Source organism: Aythya fuligula, chromosome 9 (assembly GCF_009819795.1).
Source record: "Aythya fuligula isolate bAytFul2 chromosome 9, bAytFul2.pri, whole genome shotgun sequence".
NCBI lineage: Eukaryota > Metazoa > Chordata > Aves > Anseriformes > Anatidae > Aythya > Aythya fuligula.
The window spans coordinates 11,180,377-11,201,185 of record NC_045567.1 but is presented as its reverse complement, the minus strand read 5'-3'; the positions used below and the strand labels follow the sequence as shown (position 1 = coordinate 11,201,185).

At 61.7% G+C, this 20,809-nt stretch overlaps 3 protein-coding genes across 3 annotated transcripts; 2 read left to right on the top strand and 1 right to left on the bottom strand.

The window, feature by feature from the left end:
* The first annotated feature begins 1,688 nt into the window (after positions 1-1,688).
* CFAP410 (cilia and flagella associated protein 410) lies at positions 1,689-7,515 on the top strand. The gene is made up of 7 exons (XM_032193088.1): positions 1,689-1,776; positions 2,400-2,418; positions 2,805-2,851; positions 3,602-3,831; positions 4,480-4,651; positions 5,238-5,331; positions 6,453-7,515. The coding sequence occupies exons 1-7, from the start codon at positions 1,700-1,702 to the stop codon at positions 6,576-6,578; spliced, it is 765 nt and encodes a 254-aa protein (XP_032048979.1). The 5' UTR covers positions 1,689-1,699; the 3' UTR covers positions 6,579-7,515.
* Positions 7,516-9,358: 1,843 nt separating this feature from the next.
* Positions 9,359-15,614, bottom strand: PFKL (phosphofructokinase, liver type). The gene is made up of 22 exons (XM_032193548.1): positions 15,521-15,614; positions 14,473-14,546; positions 14,295-14,372; positions 13,993-14,182; positions 13,723-13,888; positions 13,579-13,623; positions 13,384-13,492; positions 13,161-13,256; positions 12,988-13,080; positions 12,485-12,610; positions 12,265-12,329; positions 12,100-12,163; positions 11,842-11,988; positions 11,680-11,750; positions 11,504-11,591; positions 11,174-11,326; positions 10,924-11,088; positions 10,710-10,771; positions 10,509-10,620; positions 10,330-10,429; positions 10,131-10,236; positions 9,359-10,032 (listed from the first exon to the last, which is right to left on the bottom strand). The coding sequence occupies exons 1-22, from the start codon at positions 15,603-15,605 to the stop codon at positions 9,885-9,887; spliced, it is 2,343 nt and encodes a 780-aa protein (XP_032049439.1). The 5' UTR covers positions 15,606-15,614; the 3' UTR covers positions 9,359-9,884.
* Positions 15,615-16,338: 724 nt separating this feature from the next.
* Positions 16,339-17,783, top strand: PROCR (protein C receptor). The gene is made up of 4 exons (XM_032193451.1): positions 16,339-16,403; positions 16,512-16,748; positions 16,874-17,140; positions 17,258-17,783. Exons 1-4 carry the CDS (start codon positions 16,346-16,348, stop codon positions 17,368-17,370), a joined length of 675 nt encoding a protein of 224 aa, XP_032049342.1. The 5' UTR covers positions 16,339-16,345; the 3' UTR covers positions 17,371-17,783.
* The last annotated feature ends 3,026 nt before the right edge of the window (positions 17,784-20,809 follow it).

Sequence of the window (20,809 nt, the reverse complement as noted above, 5' to 3'; positions counted from 1 at the left end):
AAAGGGAAGAAGGAACATTCTGTACTGAGAAGCATCTGACATGAGCTGTCATAGCCGCTTAGCATTCAGGAGCATGACCTAGAAATTCTGGGCTGTGTTTAGAAACCGTAATACTCACCCAAAATGCGCAGCGGAGGGTTTTGGCTGAAAGCATCTGAATTCGATGGGGAATCTGCATGTCGTTGACGTGGGACTTGAATGTGTGCAGTCTCTGATGCGTCTTCACGGGGATGCTATCTGAGAAAAAATCAGTATATGGGGAATATTTCCACCTTACTTGGATTTCAAACATTTTGCTGCCTCAGTAAAAAGGAAATAGATTGAGCTGGTGAAATTCATGGGAAATAAATGCCTAAATCCTACTCCCTGTGTCAAATTTACCCCTCTAGGTGTATCTGTATATGTCAGATTTGACTCCCCACATCAAATTTTGCTTTGAATAGTGGTAGGTTGGGAATATCTGTCACATTTCACTTAGTTATTACTGCTTATTGCTCACTTAGTGCCAAAGTTATTATCAACCCCTGAATGAACATCACCACCTTGCCTTTTACATCACAAAGCTCTATGTGTCAAAATAATTATTTTTCCTCCTCTTGCATTATTCGTGGGAGTGGATTTTTCCTCTACTCCAGCTGCACATGGTTATCTGTTAGCTATGCAAAGCTGCTCAGCCACAGGCAGGTCATCCTTCTGGCTCAGAGGTCTGAAATGGCACATTTTGGACATGTCTGACAAGACCTATTGCTCTCTTGTGTTGTGCCAGCGCGTACAAATTTCGTTAGCAAGTAATTCTCTAATTTGGTAATCAGGAAGTGAAAAAATAGAGATAAAACACATGAGATGCACCAAGTATGGGCTAAAGTTGCACCAGGGGAGTTTTAGGTTAGATGTTAGGAAGAACTTCTTTACCGAAAGGGTTGTGAGGCACTGGAACGGGCTGCCCAGGGAAGTGGTGGAGTCACCATCCCTGGAGGTCTTTAAAAGACGTTTAGATGTAGAGCTTAGGGATATGGTTTAGTGGGGACTGCTAGCGTTAAGTCAGAGGCTGGACTCGATGATCTTGAGGTCTCTTCCAACCTAGAAATTCTGTGATTCTGTGAAGTAGTTTTCATTCTATCATTCCTAAAAAGAAGCTGTGCTGGTGGATGTATTATTACACACTCAAACACACCTGAAATCAGGAATTAAGGGAAATTCCACTTTTTTCCCCTGCACTTTTTCTTTCCTCTATTACCTGCTGAAAAAAAGCCTTTCTCCACAGCTGTTTTAAAATATAACTTACACAACTCCCAGATTCACCACTTGGGTCACTGTTTCAAAACCCTGAGCCTTACGCGTGGCTGTAGCGCTGCCGGCAATGCCCCTGACATCTTTTCGGGGCTTTCTCTGCTTTTTCCCCTTCTCCCTCTCCCCCCGGCCCTGCCGTTTCATTCACCTCGTTGCGGCCGGCCGCCCGCAGCGGGCTCCCCAGAGCCCCCGCAGCTTTTCGGCCCCCTTCTCTCTGCCCCCAGTAGAAGCCCCGCCCCATGGTGTAGAGGCCCCGCCCCCGAGTGTATAAACCCCGCCCCCGGGTACAGAAGCCCCGCCCCCATGGTGTAGAAGCCCCGTCCCGGGGTGGAGAAGCCCCGCCCCCGGGTGTAGAAGCCCCGCCCCCTCGCCGCGTGGCCCCGCCCCCGTGACGCGGCGCGGCGCGGCCATGAGGCTGACCCGCGGGGCCGTGCTGGCCCGCGCCAAGGCCGCCGCGCTCGATGGTGTCCGGCGGCTGAACTGCTGGTGGGGGGGGACGGGGACAGGGACAGGGATGGGGACAGACGGGGATGGGCTGGGGATGGGGACAGGGCTTGGGGACACGGCAGGAGATGGGGGTGGAGACAGGGACGGGGATGGGGACAGGCAGGGGGTGGGGATAGGGGTGGGGATGGGGATGGGGATGGGGATGGAGACAGGGGTTGGGGACAGGGGATGGGGATAGGGGATGGGGACAGGCATGGGGACAGGCAGGGCTGAGGACAGGGCAGGGGATGGGGACAGGGTAGTAGATAGGGTGGGGTGGGGATGGGGACAGGGGATGGGGACAGGGATGGGGATGGGGACAGGCAGGGGATGGGGTTGGAAACTGGGCAGGGGATGGGGACAGGCAGTGGGTGGGGACAGGCAGTGGGTGGGGACAGACCAGGCTGGTGGGTGACACACACCCCTCAGGGTCCCAGATGGGACATGGTCGGGCATGGGGCAGGTTCGGGGCTGTCCCCCAGGTGTGGGGACAGCAGGGACGTGGTGGGGGCACAGCACAGGCCCGGGGCTGTCCCCCAGGTGAGGGGATGGTGGGCAGAGGGCTGATGCCGGGGCGGTGCGGTGACACCCGGCCCTCCCGTGACACCCCTCTCCTCCCGCAGGGGCAGCCACCTCACCGATGTAAGTACCGCGCTGCTGGCCTCCATCCTTCGGGGCTGGCACCCGCCCGCCCCAGCGAGCCCCCGCCTGTGCCCACATACCAGACAGCAGCCTGCACGCACACAAACCCTATCTGTAGGAAAGGGCTGCCCCGGTAAGAGGGACAGATCCGTCCTGGAGCCAGCGCAGGAGAGCAGCGGGATGCTGGTGGGGCAGGGGGTGGAGGAGCTGCTGGATCCGCGCTGGCTCAGGCAGCAAATCCCTCTGGTGGTGCCTGGGTCGGATTGAAGCAAACCTGAATTCCTTCTCCTGCTTTTATCTTGCTTGGGTGCAGTTCAAATCACTGTGTGTGTTTGTTTACTTCTCCCTGGGAGTGCCGCTTATTGCTTCTCTCTCTTCCTGCCCAGATCTCGATATGCCGGGATTTGCCCAACGTCGAGGTGATCTCCTTCAGGTGAATGCCAAATCGCCGGCCTTGGAGAGGGCGGAGGAGCTCACGTGCCTCGTGGGGCCGCGTCCTGGACTTTGGTTCCTTACTGCCTCTGGGACTGTGTCCCTGAGCTGCTGGGCTGTCCTTGCCCCATTCCTCAAGTGGCAGAGATGTGGAAATGCTGATGTTTCAGCTCACTCCTCTGCACCTTTTCCCTTGCTACCTGAGAAAACAGTCCCTGTTTCGAGAGCAGTTCAAATGTCTCAGGATTTTTGCTCCCCAAGTCATACTGCAGGGTTTAGATGGGATTTTCAGGGCCTCCATGTGGGGCCAGTTTGCAGAAGGCTGGTTGAAATGCCTCTGGGATCTCACAAAGCTCATTTCTCCCGTCCTTCATCTGTCCTGGGGGTCACGCAGAACCTCTGCTGTCTTTGAATTTGCACTTTTTGGCTTGGGAACCTTCAGTGTGTTCTCCTGGCCTGAGCAGCTGCTGGAGCAAAGGGTGTCAGTGTGATGGGTGGCCGGGGAACCAAAAGCTGTCATTGAGCAGAGAGCAGTGCCCGCTTTTTTAATTCTTTCCTCTGGTTACCAAGACGAAATGCTGCCTTTCTGCTCCCTGTGAAACTCCTTAACGCTGCCCTTGCTTCTCTGGGAGGCTTCTCAGAGAAGCTGGTGCAGGAAAAGGGGCTGAAGAGCTGCCGTGTGGTGAGGGAGGGTGGGCACCCCAGGGCGGGTGGGCTCCCCCCGCCCGCTCATCCCCTGCTCTCCCTGCAGTGTGAACGGCATCTCGGACCTCGAGCCCCTCAACCAGTGCCAGAACCTGAGCGAGCTCTACCTGAGGAAGAACAACATCGGGAGCCTCAACGAGCTCTTCTACCTCAAAAACCTGCCCCGGCTCAGGGTGCTGTGGCTGTCTGAAAACCCCTGCTGCGGGCCGGACCCCCACCGCTACAGGATGACGGTGCTGCGCAACCTCCCCAGCCTGCAGAAGCTCGATAACCAAGGTGGGTGTTGGCAGGGAAGCGAAGCTGGAGAGCAGGGACGTGCTGCTTCCCCGTGCTGCTTCCCCGTGCTGCTTCCCCGTGCTGCTTCCCCGTGCTGCTTCCTCGTGCTGCCTGTCCTTTGGCCCCTCCGTGCTGGCGAGGCTCAGCCAGGCAGAGGCTCCCCGGGAGCCATCGCTCCTGAGCTGTTTTCTCCCTTCTGTGCCCTGCAGCTCCAGAGTTAGCACTCGTGGGACTGAAAGAGGCTCATTATAGCCGAGAATGTACTGCTAATTAGTGGTTTTTCCAGAGCTCTCTCCTTTGCTCTGGCCAAAGATGGATTCTGTAATTGGATCTGCGGTTACAGAAAAAGAGCTTTTCCACCTGCTGGCAGTAATTTGGTGGCTTTTGGAGCCTGCGAAGAATCTTTTGCATCCCTCCCTGATACCTTCCTTCTTTTGGGAGGTTGCTGACAGCCGCCAGTGTTCTCCTGTGTGGGTTTTCCTGCAGGAGGAGGGTGAAAGCAAAAGGCTAGTACAAAGGAGAGTTGTTGGGTGAAGCCCCCGTCGCGCAGCTCTGCAGCAGCAGCACATTCCTGGTCACGGGTGCCGTCTTCCTGGGCTGCTGGAGCTCGTTGCAGCAGGCTCTAGGCTGTTGTTTTGGCTTTTGCAGCCGTGACAGAGGAAGAACTGTCCCAGGCCCTGCTTGATGGGGAAGAGATCACGGCCCCGCCGGTCAGGAGGAGCGTGGGGAACGGCTGCCCCGAGTCCGCTGAGCCCAGTGCTGCTGAATCCACAACGGAGACCGAGAGCGAGCTGCTGAACTTCAGCCTGGAGGAGACAAAGTGAGCTGCTGGGCCTCCCGGGCTGAGCTCCGGGGCGGGGTGAAAGGACCTTGCCAGCCGAGCCCGATACTCTGCGGCCAGGCCGGCAGCTGGCGCGGGTTCCTGTTGTTCCATTCAGCGTGGTGGAGCCGTGCTGGGGTAGTGGTGCTTGTGGCTCTGGTTCTCCATCTGCAGAACCGGCTCTTCTGTAGCTGGCTGCTTACTGTCGGCCGCGGGGATCCTCGCTGGTAGGTGAGCTCCTGTCCGGTCCCGCTCAGCTCCTCTGCAGCGTGCTCTGGTGCACGTCTGCCCGTGGCACGTGTCAATGTGGTCAGTCCCAGCCAGCCTCAGGCATGAGGAGAGAGCAGCTTCCTGGTGGTGGCATGCCTGGTCTCATCTTCTGACCGTGAGGCTCGTACTCCAGGGGGGAGTTTTGCTCAGGGTGCTGCGTTCTGCAGGCAGTGGCGGTGTGTGAATAGACGTGCTCTGAGTCCTTCGGCTGGATACTCCCTGCGTGGCTGCCTGTGACTGCAGGGAACTGGCCTGGCAGAGTCAGGTTTTGCCATCTGGTCCTGGTAACATTTGCTCTTCCTCCCTTTTTCTTCAGCAAAATTCGAGAGCAGCTCGGTATGAAGCCTGTTCCCAGGGACAAATTTTCCTCCTTTTCACCTCGAGCGACGGACTGCAGCCGAAAGAAGAGAGTGAGTATCTTTAAAGACCCAAATGCTTTTCATCCTTAAGACGCCATGCAGTGTTTTTGTTTTTTTTTTTTCCACCAAATGTGGAGGAAGCCTGGCGGGGTTTGTACTCTCCATCTGTCTGCACATAAGCACACGTGTCCTTACATTGGGGCTGTGCTAAAAGCACGTACAAATCGGGCAGCTGGGGGACAGGAGGCTGCCGAATCCAGTGCTTAGGTGGTTCCTCAGCCCTCTCAGTGGTTTAGCCCCAGATGAACCTCATGGATCTTGGCTGCCCAGCCGGGAATTGCTGCGTGCTGGGCTCGGTGCCATCGCTTCAATTGGCACAGGAAGGCCAGAGCCAGATCTGGACCATGTTCTGCCTCGTTCCACTAGTTGTTGCCCGCAGTTTCATTCATTCATGCTTTAAGCTTCCTTTGCAGTACCATGAGTACTGCAGGCCTTGGCCTTTTTCCTCTTTTTTTTCCTCTTTTTTTTTTTTTTTTTTTTTATGGAAAAGAAAACATTAAACAAGGGGACTTGGCCACAGATTGCAGCTGGGGATGTTCAGGTTGGACGTTAGGAAAAACATTTTCCCTACAAGGTACGCAGGGAGGCTGTGGAATCTCCCTCTGGAGGTTTTCAAGACGTGGGTTGACAGAGCTGCTGCGCGGTGCTGGCAGCGGTCCCACCTTGGTTGGAGGTTGGGCTGGGGACCTTCAAAGGTTCCCTCCAGCTGCTGCTGTTGGGATTCTCTGCCTCAGAGCAGTGGGGACACATCCTTTCCCACTCTACACACATTCACACTGATGAGGGAGGGCGACTGCTCAGCTGAACGTGCTTTTCCTTACCGGAGCCAGCTTGGAGGGTGCCCAGGAGGCAGAGGCATGTGGGCAGCTGGTGCAGGACTGGGTGGACGAGTCTGTCCTGCGTTCCTGTCAGCCTCCTCCCAGGCAGCCTCTGCCCCTCTCGGCCTCAGGGGGGGTTGGTTTGTCCCCATAGGTGCAGGTGCCTGTTGCAAACTGCTGGCAGCAGTGGTGGTGGAGTTCCTAGAAGGAGCAGCCCTTGGAAGATCAAGTACCCCGTTCTCGGGGCTGGCGCTAACGTGCTTGTATAAAGCAGTGTCTGTCTTGTCCCAACAGAACAACGTGCTGAATGCCATCCTGCTTCTCACGAAGGAACTGGACGCGGAAGGTCTGGAGATCGTCCAGCAGACCGTGGGGAGAAGGCTGCAGGCTTTTCGGAAGAAGGAGCTGCAGGAGGAGTGACGGAGCCTGTTGCAAAGCTCCCTGGAGCGCTCTGAGCCGGGGAGCCTGCCCCAGCCCAGCAGCACCGCTCTGCCCACACATGCCTGGCTACAGCCAAAGCCTCAGCGCTTTCCCTGCGGACGGGGTGATGCTGGCTGCAAGGAAACTGCCCCTTTAGCTCTCCTGACATTGCCCCTGGCTGTGCACGTCGCGCTGGCAGGATCTGGCTCTTGGGAGCTTTCCTCTTTGCATAGCAGGCTCCATTAAATCGCATCGCGTGTGGCTGGGCCATTTAGTGGGAGCCGCAGGGGGATCAGCAAGCGAAACCCAGCAGAGCTGCAGACAGAGGTGCTGCTGTGCTCTGGGACTGAAGGCGTTGGCAAAGCCCGCCGGCAGCCAGGAAGATCGCTGCTTTTAGGTTGTTCCCTGTTGGACCAACACGCAGCCGGTCACGGCACCAGCTTTGTGTGTAGCAGGCTCTGAAGGCAGCTTCTGCCACAAAGATTTGCTTGAATCTGTTGGGAAGAAGCTGCCTAAAAGAATCGTCAAGAACTGTCTGGTGCAGATGGTGAAGGTCAATGTCAAATTCTTCATTTATCTTAAACTCCTGACTTTTTCTGGCCCTCGTTAGCACATCCAGCATCTGACTCGGCAATGAGGTGGCCCAAAGAAAACCTTGGCACAGCCTGGGTGAAACAGCACATCCTGAATGCTCAGCTGTAGTTTCACCTCTGCGTGTCCCTGCAGGCATTAGAGCAGCTTAAGGAAACTTAACCTCGGAGCGAGATGCCCCTGTGCATTTTGTGGTTTGGGAGAAAAGCCAGGCGCTATTATCTGATTGCACAGGTATCCAGGGCGGTGTTAAGCTGAAAGATGAGTTTACTAAAATTTTACAGAGCTGTTAAATACTGACTGAAACGTTGTGACATACCAAATAAAAGCTATTTTCCCTCTAGGACGCCTGAGTTGTGGCTGGGGCTCAGCAGCCATCGTGAGAACAACTGACTCTGGGCATTGCTCTGTTATGTCTGGGTCACGGCTCTCATTGTTAGCCGCGGGGCGGCTGGTGGCCCCTGCTCCCTCCCGCTCCACTGGACATGAAATGCTTCATGCGACCGCAGTGCTGCTCGAGACCAGAGTAACTCCCTGCTGCCGAGCTGCTTTCCGGGAGTGCTGCTCGCAGCAGCAAGTGCACAGTGGCTGCAGGAAGCAAAAGAGACCGAGCAACGCTTGGTGTGTTTCATGCAGAGGTGCAAAGCCTGCCGGGGCAGGACCCAGACGGTGGGGACGTGGCCCTTGGTGGCCTCTCGTGCCTCTATTCCTGGTGTCAGCACAGGCCCCCGAGCCCCCCGTGCTGTGTCATGCTGGCGGGAGGGAGCGCTCCTCGGGGACACGGGCTGCTATGTGGCCTTGGTGTGAGGGGGCACAGCTTGTCCTCCGGGTGAGGACTGCTGATGCTTTCAACTCCTCGGATGACCTAGTTCTTGCCTGCTGGGTTAAACCCGGCTGCGTTTAACCAGTTAGTGTGATTTATAATACACCAGACTTCCCTTGACAGCCAAGGCCCCAGAGACTTACCCGTCATCTCGTGTGCATCTTGCCCTTGCGCCGAGGTTAAGTCTTCTCCCAGGCTGCCCCAACAGCCTGCTCGGCGGCAGAAACCACTCCTGGTAGACACCCCCTGGCCTGGTGCCCCCTGCTTTGCCGGGAGGACAGCGGCCAGAACAGGCATCATGGTTTGCCAGGGGGGCAGGGTGGCTGATGGAGCTGATGGAGCGAGGGTTTGCCATGGCCTGGGGCTGCTCCACCGCAGCTCCTCCTCTCCCAGCTCACAGAAGCTGTGCTGCTAATCCCCACCAGCGCCACTGTCCCTGTGCACAGCTCCCCGCCTACGTGCCGGGCTTGTCATACTTGGCTGCTGCCACTGCTCTGGCCGCCAAGTGCCCCTGCTGCTCCCGAGCCCGCCGTCCCCCTGTCCCCCGGGGGACCTGGCCCCAGTAGGAGCTGTGCCTGGGGTCCCCGGAGCAGGTACAGTCCAGGAAAAGCCGCGATGTTTCCTTCATCAGCAAGTTCTGCTGTCTCTCTGCATGCTCAGCTCTGGCAGGGACAATGCACTAATCATCGTCTTTGTCCAGAGCTTAAAATAAGCACCGTGGCCAGCTAGGGGAAAACAGCGTTGCCCTTAAAATCAAAGGGGGCTCGCCACTGGGGACAACTCCACGGGACAGAAAACAACGCTGTGTCCAAACCCCAGGACCGTGACACATCCCCGTGCTGGTGATGTCCCATCGGCCTGGCCCCAGGAGGGATGAGTCCTGGGAAATTTGATGTCTGGCATCAGCTGAGCCCCAGTGCTGCGATCCAGGGCTGTGGCGCTTGGCAGCCACCCTGAGAAACTGCGTGAAAGCCACGCGTGTCGCCCCGAGTAGTCAGCTTTGAACTTCCCTCGAAGGTGGGAGCCAAACCAAGGGGGAAGTGATTTTCCTCCAGGGTCGCGAGGTCGCCCCGCAGAGGGATGTTGACTTTGCACCCGCTGGAAGGACCCGCGCATGGGAGAGGCCGCCCGTGGTCCTGCTCTCCCAGGACCCCTGCTTGGGATGCACACACCATGGAAACCTCCCATCCCAGCGTTGATCCAGCTCTGGCACGTCGCCCACAGCTCAGCTTTCTCACGCCCGCTCCCCAGAAACCAGCCTCAGCATGGGACTGTCCCCTGATCCCAATGCCCACCCCGTGGGGACCATCAACCCTGGTTCTCCCCATGGGGACGCAGCGCCCAGTGACCACACCATCAAGGCAGATTTGGCTCCAGCGGGTTTTATCTCTAGATGCGAGCGATGCCGCGGCGGCACGAGGTGCGGCGGGGTCACGGAGCAGCGGTGAGATGATGGGAAACGGCCCCAGGGCCACACAGTGGTGGTGGTCACAGCCAAGCATCATGCAAGGTGGCCGGGGACAGGGGCTTGCTGAGACCTCTGCGTCGAAACAACTCCGGGGGGATGGGGCCGGGGGCTTCACCGGGCAGAGGAAGCCCCCAGGGCCACCCCCTGCCCATTCTGGCACAGCGGCGCCTGCTCCTCCGCTCCCCTCCTGCGCCGAGCGCGCTCAGCTAAAAGCAGCACTTGGTTGGGGCGGTCAAGCCACGGAAGAAGGAATCAGGATAACCCCATCATTAAATAACAGCAATAAACTAGAAGAGGATGATTACGGGGCTGGGCTGTGCGGCCGGGCTCGAGGAAGCCTCCTTGCCCCCGCTCTGCGCAGGGCCCAGCCCTTGGACCAGTGATTTCAGGCAGGGTTTGGGGAGGTTGCGCTCGGGGACAGCCCCTAGAAGCCCTTCTCGATGCTGAGCGTGCGCCGGGTGACGTGCTCCATCTTCCCCGAGATGTACTCGGTCAGGCTGATCTGGTAGTTGGCCAGCATCTTCAGCATCAGCCGCAGGTTCAGCCACCACTGCTCCTGGGGCAGCCGGTGCCTACGAGGGGGGGACACGGCTCTCCAGTGGCCCCCGGGGACGGCAGCCCTCGCCACCAGCATCGGGAAGGTCCCCACGGACAGGGGACGGGGACTTACTCAAAATCCGTGACCTTCTTGAGCTCCGTCACGGGGCTGAAGGCCACCACCTTCTTCCTCAGCCCGATCACGCAGGCGGAGTCGGCCGAGTTGGCAAACACACGCCCTGGGGGGGACACGGCTGGCCGCGGTCACCTCGCCATGGGGACAGCAGCCGAGCTGCCCCGTGCCACCAGTGTCCCCCCGACCCTTGGCTCACCCTTGCGGTAGACCTCCCGCAGCTTCTCCGACATCCACAGCACGGCCTTCACCCCCAGCTTGGTCCCGTAGTTGCGGTCAAAGGGGGTTGGGGCCCCACCCTGGGTGCAAAGAAAACGCCAATGTCAAGCCCCTGTGGCACGTGGCACGGTGCTGGTGGCCCTCCTGACCCCGCAGTACCTGCTGGAGGTGGCCCAGGACGTTGATCCTGCAGTCGAAGATCCCTTTGCCCTCGGAGGAGTAGAGGTTGTAGAGGAACTCGGTGGTGTAGTGCTCGTGACACTTCTCGTTGCTGGGGGAGCAGAGGGAAGGGGTGGGGGGGCCGCTCCTTCACTTGGTGTCCCCAAGGTGCCCCTGCGCCCTGGGGGACCCCCAACTCACCGCAGCACCAGCCCTCTCTGGATGTCCGTCTTCATTTTGTCAGTCAAGTGCTCCACGTTGGCCTGCGAGACAAACCACCCGCACGTCCCAGGCCTCCTACATCCACCCCACGTCCCCCAGATCCCACCAGAGCTCCTCCGGAGCCCGCCCCATCCCCGTTTTCCTTCCATTTTTTCACCCCAGCGATGCCGTCAGGAGCCCGGGGGCTGCTCACCTTCAGGTCGTGGATGGTGAAGGGGTCTTCGTACACGTAGGCGGCGTCGGCGCCCACCGCGATGCCGGTGACGGTGGACAGGTACCCGCAGTAGCCGCCCATGGTCTCCACGATGAAGACGCGGCGCTTGGTGCCCGACGCCGACTGCTTGATGCGGTCGCAGCTCTACGCCGGGACAAAATTGGGGACGGGGTCACACAGGCAAAGCCTGCAGGGGGTGAGCGGGGGACCCCTCGCCGCTGCCCCTCACCTCCATGGCTGCGTTGACGGCCGTGTCCGAGCCCAGGCTGAAGTCGGTGCCGGGCACGTTGTTGCTGATGGTGGCGGGGATGACGCACATGATGATGCACAGCTCCTCGTACTGCCCGCGGGCTTCCACCAGCTGCAGCACCCCCTCGTACGCCTGCCACAGGCACAGCCCTCAGCAGGGTCCCAAACCGCCCCGTTGCCCTGGGCTGGTCCCATCCCTCCTCAGTGTCCCCACACAGAGGCGCAGGAGAAGCCACCTCCCTCTGGTGACACCGAGGGGCACTTTCAGATCCCTGCCCTCCCCAGCCCGTGCAAAAGGCTCTCCCCGCACCTCGAACCCCCCGATGACCAGCAGAGCCTGGATGTTGAATTTCCGCACGTTCTCCACGATCTTTTCCATGCAGGTCTTGGGCAGAGTGCTGCGGAGGGGAAGGGCGGCGGGGTGAGGACCACGAAGTCCTCGAGAGGCCGGGTGACAGCGGTGTCCCCCCGGCGCTCACCACTTACCGCTTGGTGCCCAGCATGGACCCACCGCGCCCCAGCCAGCCCGCCACGTCGTGCCAGCCCACCTCGCGGATCTGCAAGAAGCAGCGCCCGTTTTTGGGGCTGGGGACAGCCCGGCCACCCCTCTCACAAGCCCTTTGGGGCTTTCGGAGCCGGCGCGCTGACCTGTCCCTTGGCCAAGCCCTCGAAGCCGTCGTTCACTGCGTAGACGGTGTGGCCCTGGCAGATGCTGATGCGCACGGCTGAGCGGACGGCCGCGTTCATGCCGGCGGCGGGGGCACCCACGTTCAGGATGGCCAAGCTGAAGGGGCTCTGCGGGGACGGTGGTGGCACAATGGGGACAGCGGTTTGGCCACCGCACGCCCCTGCCCCCCTCAAAAGCGGAGGTGACGATGGAGGGGACGTCCCACCACTCTCCCTTACCTTCTCCTGCGCTGGCTTCTGGTGTGCCAGCATCTTGTAGATGTTCCAGTTGTTTTCAAAGCTCCTGCGAGGACAACGATGGCTCGAGTGGAGAGCCCTCATCCCAGCGGGACCCTCTGGGGACACCTCCCAGCCCCCTGTGGTGGCCACCACCCCGCTCCTCACCTCCCACGGAGCTGGATCGCCTCATCAAACCTCTTCTCGTCCATGGCCTTCTGCACGTCCTTCGTCTTGGGGGAGAGATGAGCGCCGTGACGCCCATGCCTGGGGTGATGGGAGCAGGACGACCCCAACGCCCACCCCAACCTCCCGGGGACGGGAGGCAAATTCGGTGCCGCCAGGGGCTCCATGCCCTGGGGGACCCCTGGTGCCACCGCGTACTCACCACCTGGACGCACTCCATCAGGGGCAGCCGCACCGACTGGTTCCCCGACAGGCTCACCACGCAGGCGGGGGTGTCCGGGGTGGCCTCCAGCAGCGCCATCACCGCCTCCATCCCCATCTTGCTGCTCTGAAAAGGGTTTTGGGGCACGGGGTGGGGGGGACACCCATTGGGGCGTCACTCTGGGGCCACCCTCGCTGATGCCTGCACCTCGCTATGGGTGCGCACGGTTAGGAATCAAGCAGCGGGGCGTGCTTGATCATTTCCTATTTATTGTTGGAAAGCCAGTGAATTATTTAAAAGTGGTGATTTCACAGCAAATTAAGGGAAATGGGATGATCGCTCTGCCCAGCTGCGCCTAGGGGGACTGTGTGAGCTCGATCCAAGCTGGCACATCCTTGTGATGGAGCACGGTACCCCCAAATCCCCCTTCTGCTGTGCTCCCAGCCCTTTTCCAAGCTCCTGGCCCCCTCCCGCAGCAGCCCCCCTCCCTGCCCAGGACCCACCAGCACGCGGTCGAAGGCTGAGGGCGTCCCCCCGCGCTGCACGTGGCCCAGGACGGTGACCCGAGTGTCGAAGCCCAGGCGCTGCACCACCAGCTGCGGAGCGGAGAGGCCGTCAGGCCGGGCAGGATCCGGCCGCGGCCAGGGGAGCGGGTGGAGGCGGAGGGGGGCCTTACGTCCTTCACGTAGTTGGAGGTGATGGGCTTGCCATTGCGGTCGATGGCGCCCTCCGCAATGATGATGATGTTGAGCCGCGACCCTCGGCTGCGCGTCTGGTGTGGGGAGGGGGAAGGAAAAAAAACACATTGGCAAAGTCAGCATTATTTGGGTCCGTCCCCGCACCCAGCACCATTCCTGCGGTTCCCCGGTGGGGGTCGCATGGGATGGGTCCCCTCTCACCTCCCCGAGCCTCTCGCACATCATGTCCTCCCAGCCGTCCTCCGGAGGGGATTCAGGGATGAAGAGCCAGTCGGCCCCCGAGGCCAGCCCGGACACCAGCGCCAGGTACCTGCGGGGAGCGGCGTTGGCACCCGCGTGTCCCCAGGGTCCCAAAACGCAGCAGTGGCGGCGCTGCCCCCCCGCCGTGCTCCTCACCCGCAGTGCCGGCCCATCACCTCCAGCACGAACGTCCGCTGGTGGCTGCAAGGAGAGCGAAGGGAGGAAGAGGAGGAGGAGGAGGAGGGAGGCTGGGCGTGCGCCCACGGGTGCCGGGGACGAGGGGCAGCCCGCGCCGCTCACCTCTGCGCCGTGGTGGTGATGGCGTCGATCACCTCCATGATGCGGTGCAGCGCCGAGTCGGTGCCGATGGTCATGTCGGTGCCGCAGAAGTCGTTGTCGATGGAGCCCACCAGCCCCACGATGTTCAGCCGCCCGTTCGCCTTCGCCACCTCCTCGCTGATCTGCCCTGCTCCCCCCCGATTCCCCGCAACACCGGGCTTTGAGCTCCGGAGCCTTTCCGACCTCCCGTCCCAGGGGATCCCCCTCTTCGCCCCCCTCGCCCCCACGCACCGTCCCGCAGCAGCTCGTCCAGCAGCCCGCCCCACTCGGCGCGGAAAATATCGGCCCCCGTCAGGCTGCCGTCGCCGCCGATGACGCACAGGTTGGTGATGCCGTGCTCCACCAGGTTGCGGGCGGCACGCAGGCGGCCCTCCCGCGTGGTGAAGGCTTTGCAGCGGGCGCTGCCGATGACCGTGCCGCCCTGCCGGGGATGTGGGGAGGGACACAGGGGACACGGGAGGGGGGGAGGGGTGACGGCCCCCGGCTCCTCTGGTGGGTTAGGGTTAGGGTGAGGGGCGCCGGGCGAGGCTTACCAGCTGGATGATGTTGGAGACGCTGAGCCAGGTGGCTTGCTTGATGTTGTCACCTCCTTCCACCAGCCCCTCGTAGCCCTGCGGGGACGCGGAGGTGAGGTCCCCGAGCGCAGGACGAATGGGTGAATGAATGAAAATAGGGCCGGGCGGCTTTTGGGGGAGCAGGGGGTGGACAAACCTCGTAGATGAGGAAGACCTTGGCTCCCACGTAGATGCCCATGCGGGTGACGGCGCGGACGGCGGCGTTCATGCCTGCCGAGAGGAGATGTGACAGCGAGTGGCACGGGGGGGCTCCACGGGGAGACCCCCTCCAGCCAGGAGGGGACCCCCAGCAGTTCCATCGTGCTGGGGCATGGCTGTCCCCGTGTGTCCTGTGTCCCTCGTGTTCCCATGTTCTGTGTGTCCCATATCCCACATGTCCCATGTCCTCATATCCTGTGTCCCCCATACCCTGTGCCCCTATATCCCATGTCCCCATGTCTCCTGTATCCTGTGTCCTCTGTATCCCATGTCCCATGTCCCTGTGTCTCCCATATCCCTTGTCCCCCATGTCTCCATATTCCTTGTACCCCGTGTCCCCATATCCCATGTCCCCATATCCCTTGTACCCTGTGTCCCATGTCCCCCATATCCCGTGTCCCCATGTCCCTTGTCTCCCATGTCCCAAGTCCCCACATCCTGTGTCCCCCATGTCCCATGTCCCCATGTCCCATGTCCCCATATCCCTTGTCCCCCATGTCCCATGTCCTCATATCTCTTGTACCCCATGTCCCATGACCCATATCTCTTGTACCTCATGTCCCCACATCCCGTGTCTCCCATGTCCCATGTCCCCATATCCCTTGTACCGTGTCTCATGTCCCCATATCTCATGTCCCCATATCCCATGTCCCCATACCACTTGTCCCCCATGTCCCAAGTCCCCAAATCCCTTGTCCCCCATGTCCCATGTCCCCATATCTTGTGTCCCCCATATCCCATGTCCCCAAATCCCATGTCCCCCACGTCCCAAGTCCCCAAATCCCATGTCCCCACGTCCCCTGTCCCCGTATCCCTTTCCCCCCAACCCCGTGCCCCCACCCCCCGTGTCCCCACGTCCCGTGTCCCCGTGGCGCGTCCCAGAGGCCCCCGCGGCACCGAGGACTCCGCACCCGCCGCATCCCCGCGGTCGGGGGGGGGGCTCGGCAGCGACCCCCGGCCTCTCCCCCTCCTCCCCTCCTCCCCACCTTGCGCGTCGCCGCCGCTGGTGAGCACGGCGATGGCCATGCCGGCCCCCGCCATCCGCAGCCGCTCCAGCTCCGCCGCCGCCATCGCTGCGCTCCCGGCACCGGCGCCGCCGCCGCCACCGCCCCGCCCCCGCGAGGCCACGCCCATCTAGGTGGCCACGCCCCCCCTCCCGGTGGCCACGCCCCCTGCTGGCGCCGTGCCGAGCCGTGCCGGGCCGGGCCGGGGGCATCGGGGGCGTCGGGGGCCGGGCTGGGTTGAGCCGTGCTGTGCCGAGCCGAGCCGTACCTGGCCGTGTCGTACCGGGCCGTGCCGTGTCGTGCCGTGTCGTAGCGAGCCGTGCCGGGCCGAGCCATGTCGTGCCGAGCCGTGCCGGGCCGTACTGTGTCGTACCGAGCTGTGCCGAGCCGAGCCACGTCGTGCCGAGCCGTGCCGGGCCGTACTGTGTCGTACTGAGCCCTACCGAGCCCTACTGAGCTCTACCGAGCCGTGCCGTGCCAACACCGGCCAGCCGTGCAGTCCCCGTGCCCGTACCGGGCCACTCTGCAGCTGTTTCAAGAAGCACCCGTGCCCCCCAGTCCTTCCCAGTTCCCCCCAGTCCCTCCCAGTCCCTCCAACCCCCTCCCAGGCCCCCCGTGGCGCCCGGCAGGGAAGGGGTGCGGCTGTCCCGGGCTAAGGAAATGGGAGCGCCTTGGCCGGACTCCCACCATCGTCCTCCTCCTCCAGCTCCACCTCCCCGGCCCCGCTAAATTCCCTCACCGCTGCCGTCCCCACACATCCCATCCCTCCCATCCCTCCCATCCCATCCCGTCCCGTCCCGTCTCGTCATGCTGCTGCTGCTGCTGCTGCTCTGCGGGGCCCTGGGCTGCGGGGCACAGGGCACAGGTAAGGCCACCCAGGGCTATGCAGGGCACCGCCAGGCTGGCGGGCGAGCATCGGGCTTGGGGTCACGCTGCCACCGCCAGCCACGGTGACCCCGACGTCTCCCGGCAGCCCCGCTCGCCTTCACCATGCTGCAGTGGACGCGGGTGTCCAAGGGCAGCTCCGACTTCTGGGGCAACGCCACGCTGGGCGGGCGGCTCAGCCACCTCCTGGAGGGCCACAACGTCACCCAGGTGCTGCCGCTGGAGCCCCCGGCCGCCTGGGAGCGGCGGCAGGAGGCGGTGGGCAACTACCTGACCTACTTCGGCGAGCTGGTGCGGCTCTTCAGCAAGGAGAGGCCCATCAACTGTGAGTGCTGGGGCAAGGGGGGATGCCGATGGGGCTGTGATGACTCGATGCACGGAGGGCGGCTCAGCGCTGGGGGTGTTGAGGGTGGTTCTGGTCCCCTGCCCGTCCTCACGGCCTCCCTGCAGACACGCAGAGCCTGTGCTGCCGCCTGGGCTGCTGCCTCTTCCCCAACGGCACAGCTCACAGCTTCTACGAGATCACCCTCAACGGGACGGCCTTCCTCACCTTCCACGTCCCCACCGCCACCTGGGAGCGCCGCTGGCCCGGCAGGGACGCGGTGGCCTCCTTCGCCCAGCGGGAGCTGATGAAGTACCCGGAGACCACCCGGGACCTGCAGTATTTCCTCAACACCACCTGCGTGGACATCCTGTGGGCTCAGAGCCCCGAGACAGGTCCGTGCCGGGGACGACGGGGGTGGCTGGGGATCGTCCCCTGCTCCCGGGGGCTCGTCCCTTGAGAGCAGGGGCTTGGGGTGGCCTGCCCTTGTCACCTCCTCTCACCTCTTGCAGGAAAGCAGAGCAGCCGGTCGCACGCCCCGCTGGCGCTGGGTCTGAGCGTGGGGGTCTTGGCGGTGCTGGGCATGGCCGGGGGCATCTTCTTGTGCACGGGTGGCAGCTGCTAGCGGTGGCCACGGCCGTCCCACGTCACCCCACGGAGGCAGGGGACCGACCCAGCGTCACCCCACGGAGGCAGGGGACAGATCTTGCGTGCCTCAAGCTCCTCGCTGGCGGGTCCCCCGGCTGGGATGTCCCTCCCCTGCCTTGGGGACAGTCCCCACGCTGTGTGCTGAGGCTTAACGCAACACCACGCTTGGCCAGGATGGAAAAAACGGGGAAGGGGAGCGGTGAAAAATGAGAGAAGAAAGCCAAGAAAGCATTCAAAGGCGCTCAAACCATCACTCGCCCCCATTCCGGTAGGGGGGGAATGGGGGAAGGAAAGGTGGCACACCTGGGTGAGGACCCACCGGTGGCCGTCCACCTCCACGCACGACAGCCCTGCTTCGGTTTTGGTGCAATAAAACCCCTTCTGCCCACCTCCTTGTGCTGCCTTGCCTTGCTTTGGGGCCGGACCGTGCGTCCTGAGTTTGCTCGGCCTCGGGGGAGGCTCATGGGGCTTGCGCTGCCTGAACTCATCGTGATCCCCGCGCCGCTTTGTTTTCACTGCAGCAGGGATTTTTCCCCGGGGCCAGCCGGCTCAATTTGTTTTTCTTTCCCTTATCTCCCTCTGGCATACCAAGGGGGACTGGAGGGACGCGGGCCGTTTTCCTGGGCAGGCTGAAGCGTTCACTGCTGTCACCTACAGACTGCCCAGAGACGGGGACTGGGGATAGAAGGGGCTTTGGGGGGGATAAAGAAAAGGATTGTTGGTGAAGCACGTCCTTGTGTAAAAGCAGAGCTGCAAACACACAGCTTCTCGCGGGAGCAGGGAGTCAGGCAGGGGAAGGGGGAGATGGAAAACGAAACGGGAACGGGATGGGGAGATGACATGGCGGTGTCCACAGCGAGGGCTGAAGGAGGAGGTCTCCAAAAACCTCATCTGATCCGCTGGAGCTGCCAGGTGGCCCTGGCCGCCCTCCACCCCGAGCGGCGTGTTCAGCCGTCCCGCTGCTCCCCACCCTTTAGGGGGCTCCTCGGCCAGAGCGCGAGAGGCCCGAGCCTCCAAAGCGCTGACACCACAGCAGGCGAGCGTCAACACTCGGAGAACAGCGGGATGTGAGGGCCGTGTCCATGTCCCCACGGGCTCTGCTTTGGCACACGGGGCATCGCCGTATCCACCGCAGTGCCTTGAGCTGCACGTTTCTCCCAAGGGGTCGCGCGGCTCCTGCCAGGTCCTCGGCCAGGGGGCACCTGGGAAGGGCCCGGATCCGGGGCTGGGGGTGGAAGGACGGGGCTTGGTTTGCTTCTGAAACGCGTCGGCTTTGGGGCGGCTGGGGAAGTCTCCGCTTGAAGCAGCTCTGGGGAAGCCTTTTCCCATCTGCCAGGCCTCTGCGTGCTGCGCAGGGCCGGGCGCTCCACAAAACATCCGAGGCTGCTGCTGCCACCCTGCCGTGTCCCCAGGATGGCTCCTGGCCGTCCCCGGGCACTCAAAGCCAGCACCCCCCTGTCCCAGAGCCACCTCCCCGGCAGTGACCAGCACCCGCGCCCAACGCATGACACAGAGCGGAGGGAAAGGTTATCGCAGCAGCATCCGTGCCCCTCCCAGCCCCCAAATTCCTCTTTCCACCCCCAAACTGCCTCATCACGGGGTCACCGCTGCTTGCCCCTGCACCAGCACGCCGGGGACGTGTGGCATGCCGGGTCACAGGCGGGGAAGGGCTGGCTGCAGCCAACTCCCAGACACTGCTTAAATATTTACCATCGCTCTGGGAGCTGGTAGCCGCATCCAGGGCCCGTCCTTTCTAAAATCTGGCCGTGCTCCCCTCGCGGGACGGGTGCCAGCGCTTCGCTGCACGCATCCAAGGGGCGAGCGCAGTTTGCTCCTTGCTTTATTTTCCCCACAGCCCCCCAGGGGCTTTCCCCAGCCCCCCGCGCGGCGTCTCCTTGAAAGCAAACACTAAAAGCAAACACTGCTGGTCCCCCCTCCCCACGAGGGTTTCTCTTTTTGTCTGCTGCGTGGTTTCCATCACTCAGGCTGCTATCGCTGCTCAGTTGGAGATAAGGCACCCAGCCTTGAGCTCCGCGTGGTGTTGCAGGGAATAAGGCGATGCCCACGGGGTAGGGGCAGGTTTCCCCTTCGCCTCCACGCTTACCCCACGGGTGCACATCTCCCCTCAACCCAGGGTCTAGCAGGGGGGTGCGGGGATTCCCCCTGCACACCGTGTCCCTCTCCCCGCCCCGTCCCCAGATTCAGGTCCCCCTCGCCCCAGCTGAAGCTGCGGCACCTTCTGCTCGTCAGCAGGGCAGGAAGAAGGGCTTAGCCTCATAAACACCCCCAGGCACGCAGAGCCTGCGCTGGTGTCATCAGCGCCGCTCGGGCCTCAGCGAGCTCCGTGCTCTGAGCTGTCCTCAGAGGTCACCCTGCGACAGTCCCAGCTGCTTTCGTGCGCGGAGTTTCCAGTTTTCAGCCATCCCTGTTAACCCTGCTCTTGCACCAGGGTGAATGTGTCTGCTATTAGCCAGTGCCTCCAGGGAGAGGGTGGTTTGCTGTTTTTTTTTTTTTTTTTTTTTTTTTTTGGTAACGTATTTTTGCCTCGTTTGGGTTACCAGGAAGCACCCAGGCCCTTTTCCACCACACACTGCCACTGCCCAGCGGTGCCTCCTGCTCCCAGGGGAGAGCGGGCAGCACCCACAGAAAGCTTCAGTGGCAGAAGGGGCAGAGCCAACGCGTCCCCCCGCAGGGCACGGGGTGCCCAGGACCCACCACTGCCCTCTTCCCTTTCCTCTCACCTCCCAGGTCAGTGTGCCTGACCCAGCCTGCGGAAACAGGAGGGGAAAGCTGGACCCTGGCCACAGTCAACACCGGGCGGTGATGTGGCAGGCAGGCAAGCGGAGGTTTTTGGGGCAGGAGCAGCACGAGCAGCGCTGACATCCCTGCTGCTGTCCCCACGCCAGGGAAAGCTCTGGTCTGAGCGAGCCAGCCCCTGCCTGACTGCAGCGAGCAGCTCAGCCTGATGCCGATCACCTAAAAACCACCTAAAATGGTGTAAGAGATGCGGGCAAGGAGCTGTCCCTTCACCTTCCTGAGGGCTCCAGCCCTGTTTGAACAGCTGCACGCAGGGATCGCTGCAGGTCTGCGCCTTCAGGACAGCAATTTGCTCCTGGCAGCGGTCACTCCCCTCCTATCTCTGCCGCCTGTCTCTCAGATGTAGTCGAGTTTAGGAACAGATAAGTGCTTTAGAATAACAAGCTGTTAGGAAAAAACAGGCCAGCCTACACTGCGCTTCCAGAAGTTTCCATGGAGGACAAACTGCTGTTTGGGAACGCTTTCAGCCCCTGCCCGGACTCAGGAATGCTCCAGGCAAGCAGCTCGGCTCGTTGGGGGGAGAAATAGGGGAGCAGCAGCTCCGTGGGGCTGACGGCATTGGAAACACCCCCCTCGGGCCAGGCGGCTCCTTGGGACCC

Bases quoted from the DNA above. Each gene is read 5' to 3' on its own strand.
- CFAP410 (XM_032193088.1), top strand. From the start codon at position 1,700: ATGAGGCTGACCCGCGGGGCCGTGCTGGCCCGCGCCAAGGCCGCCGCG. The intron at 3,832-4,479 runs GTGGGTGTTGGC...TGGCTTTTGCAG, and splicing joins GCAGAAGCTCGATAACCAAG to CCGTGACAGAGGAAGAACTG. The intron at 4,652-5,237 runs GTGAGCTGCTGG...CTTTTTCTTCAG, and splicing joins TTCAGCCTGGAGGAGACAAA to CAAAATTCGAGAGCAGCTCG.
- PFKL (XM_032193548.1), bottom strand. From the start codon at position 15,605: ATGGCGGCGGCGGAGCTGGAGCGGCTGCGGATGGCGGGGGCCGGCATG. The intron at 13,493-13,578 runs GTGAGGAGCACG...CGCTCCCCGCAG, and splicing joins GTGATGGGCCGGCACTGCGG to GTACCTGGCGCTGGTGTCCG. The intron at 11,327-11,503 runs GTGCGGGGAGAG...TGCCTGTGGCAG, and splicing joins TGGTCATCGGGGGGTTCGAG to GCGTACGAGGGGGTGCTGCA.
- PROCR (XM_032193451.1), top strand. From the start codon at position 16,346: ATGCTGCTGCTGCTGCTGCTGCTCTGCGGGGCCCTGGGCTGCGGGGCA. The intron at 16,404-16,511 runs GTAAGGCCACCC...GTCTCCCGGCAG, and splicing joins CTGCGGGGCACAGGGCACAG to CCCCGCTCGCCTTCACCATG. The intron at 17,141-17,257 runs GTCCGTGCCGGG...CACCTCTTGCAG, and splicing joins GGCTCAGAGCCCCGAGACAG to GAAAGCAGAGCAGCCGGTCG.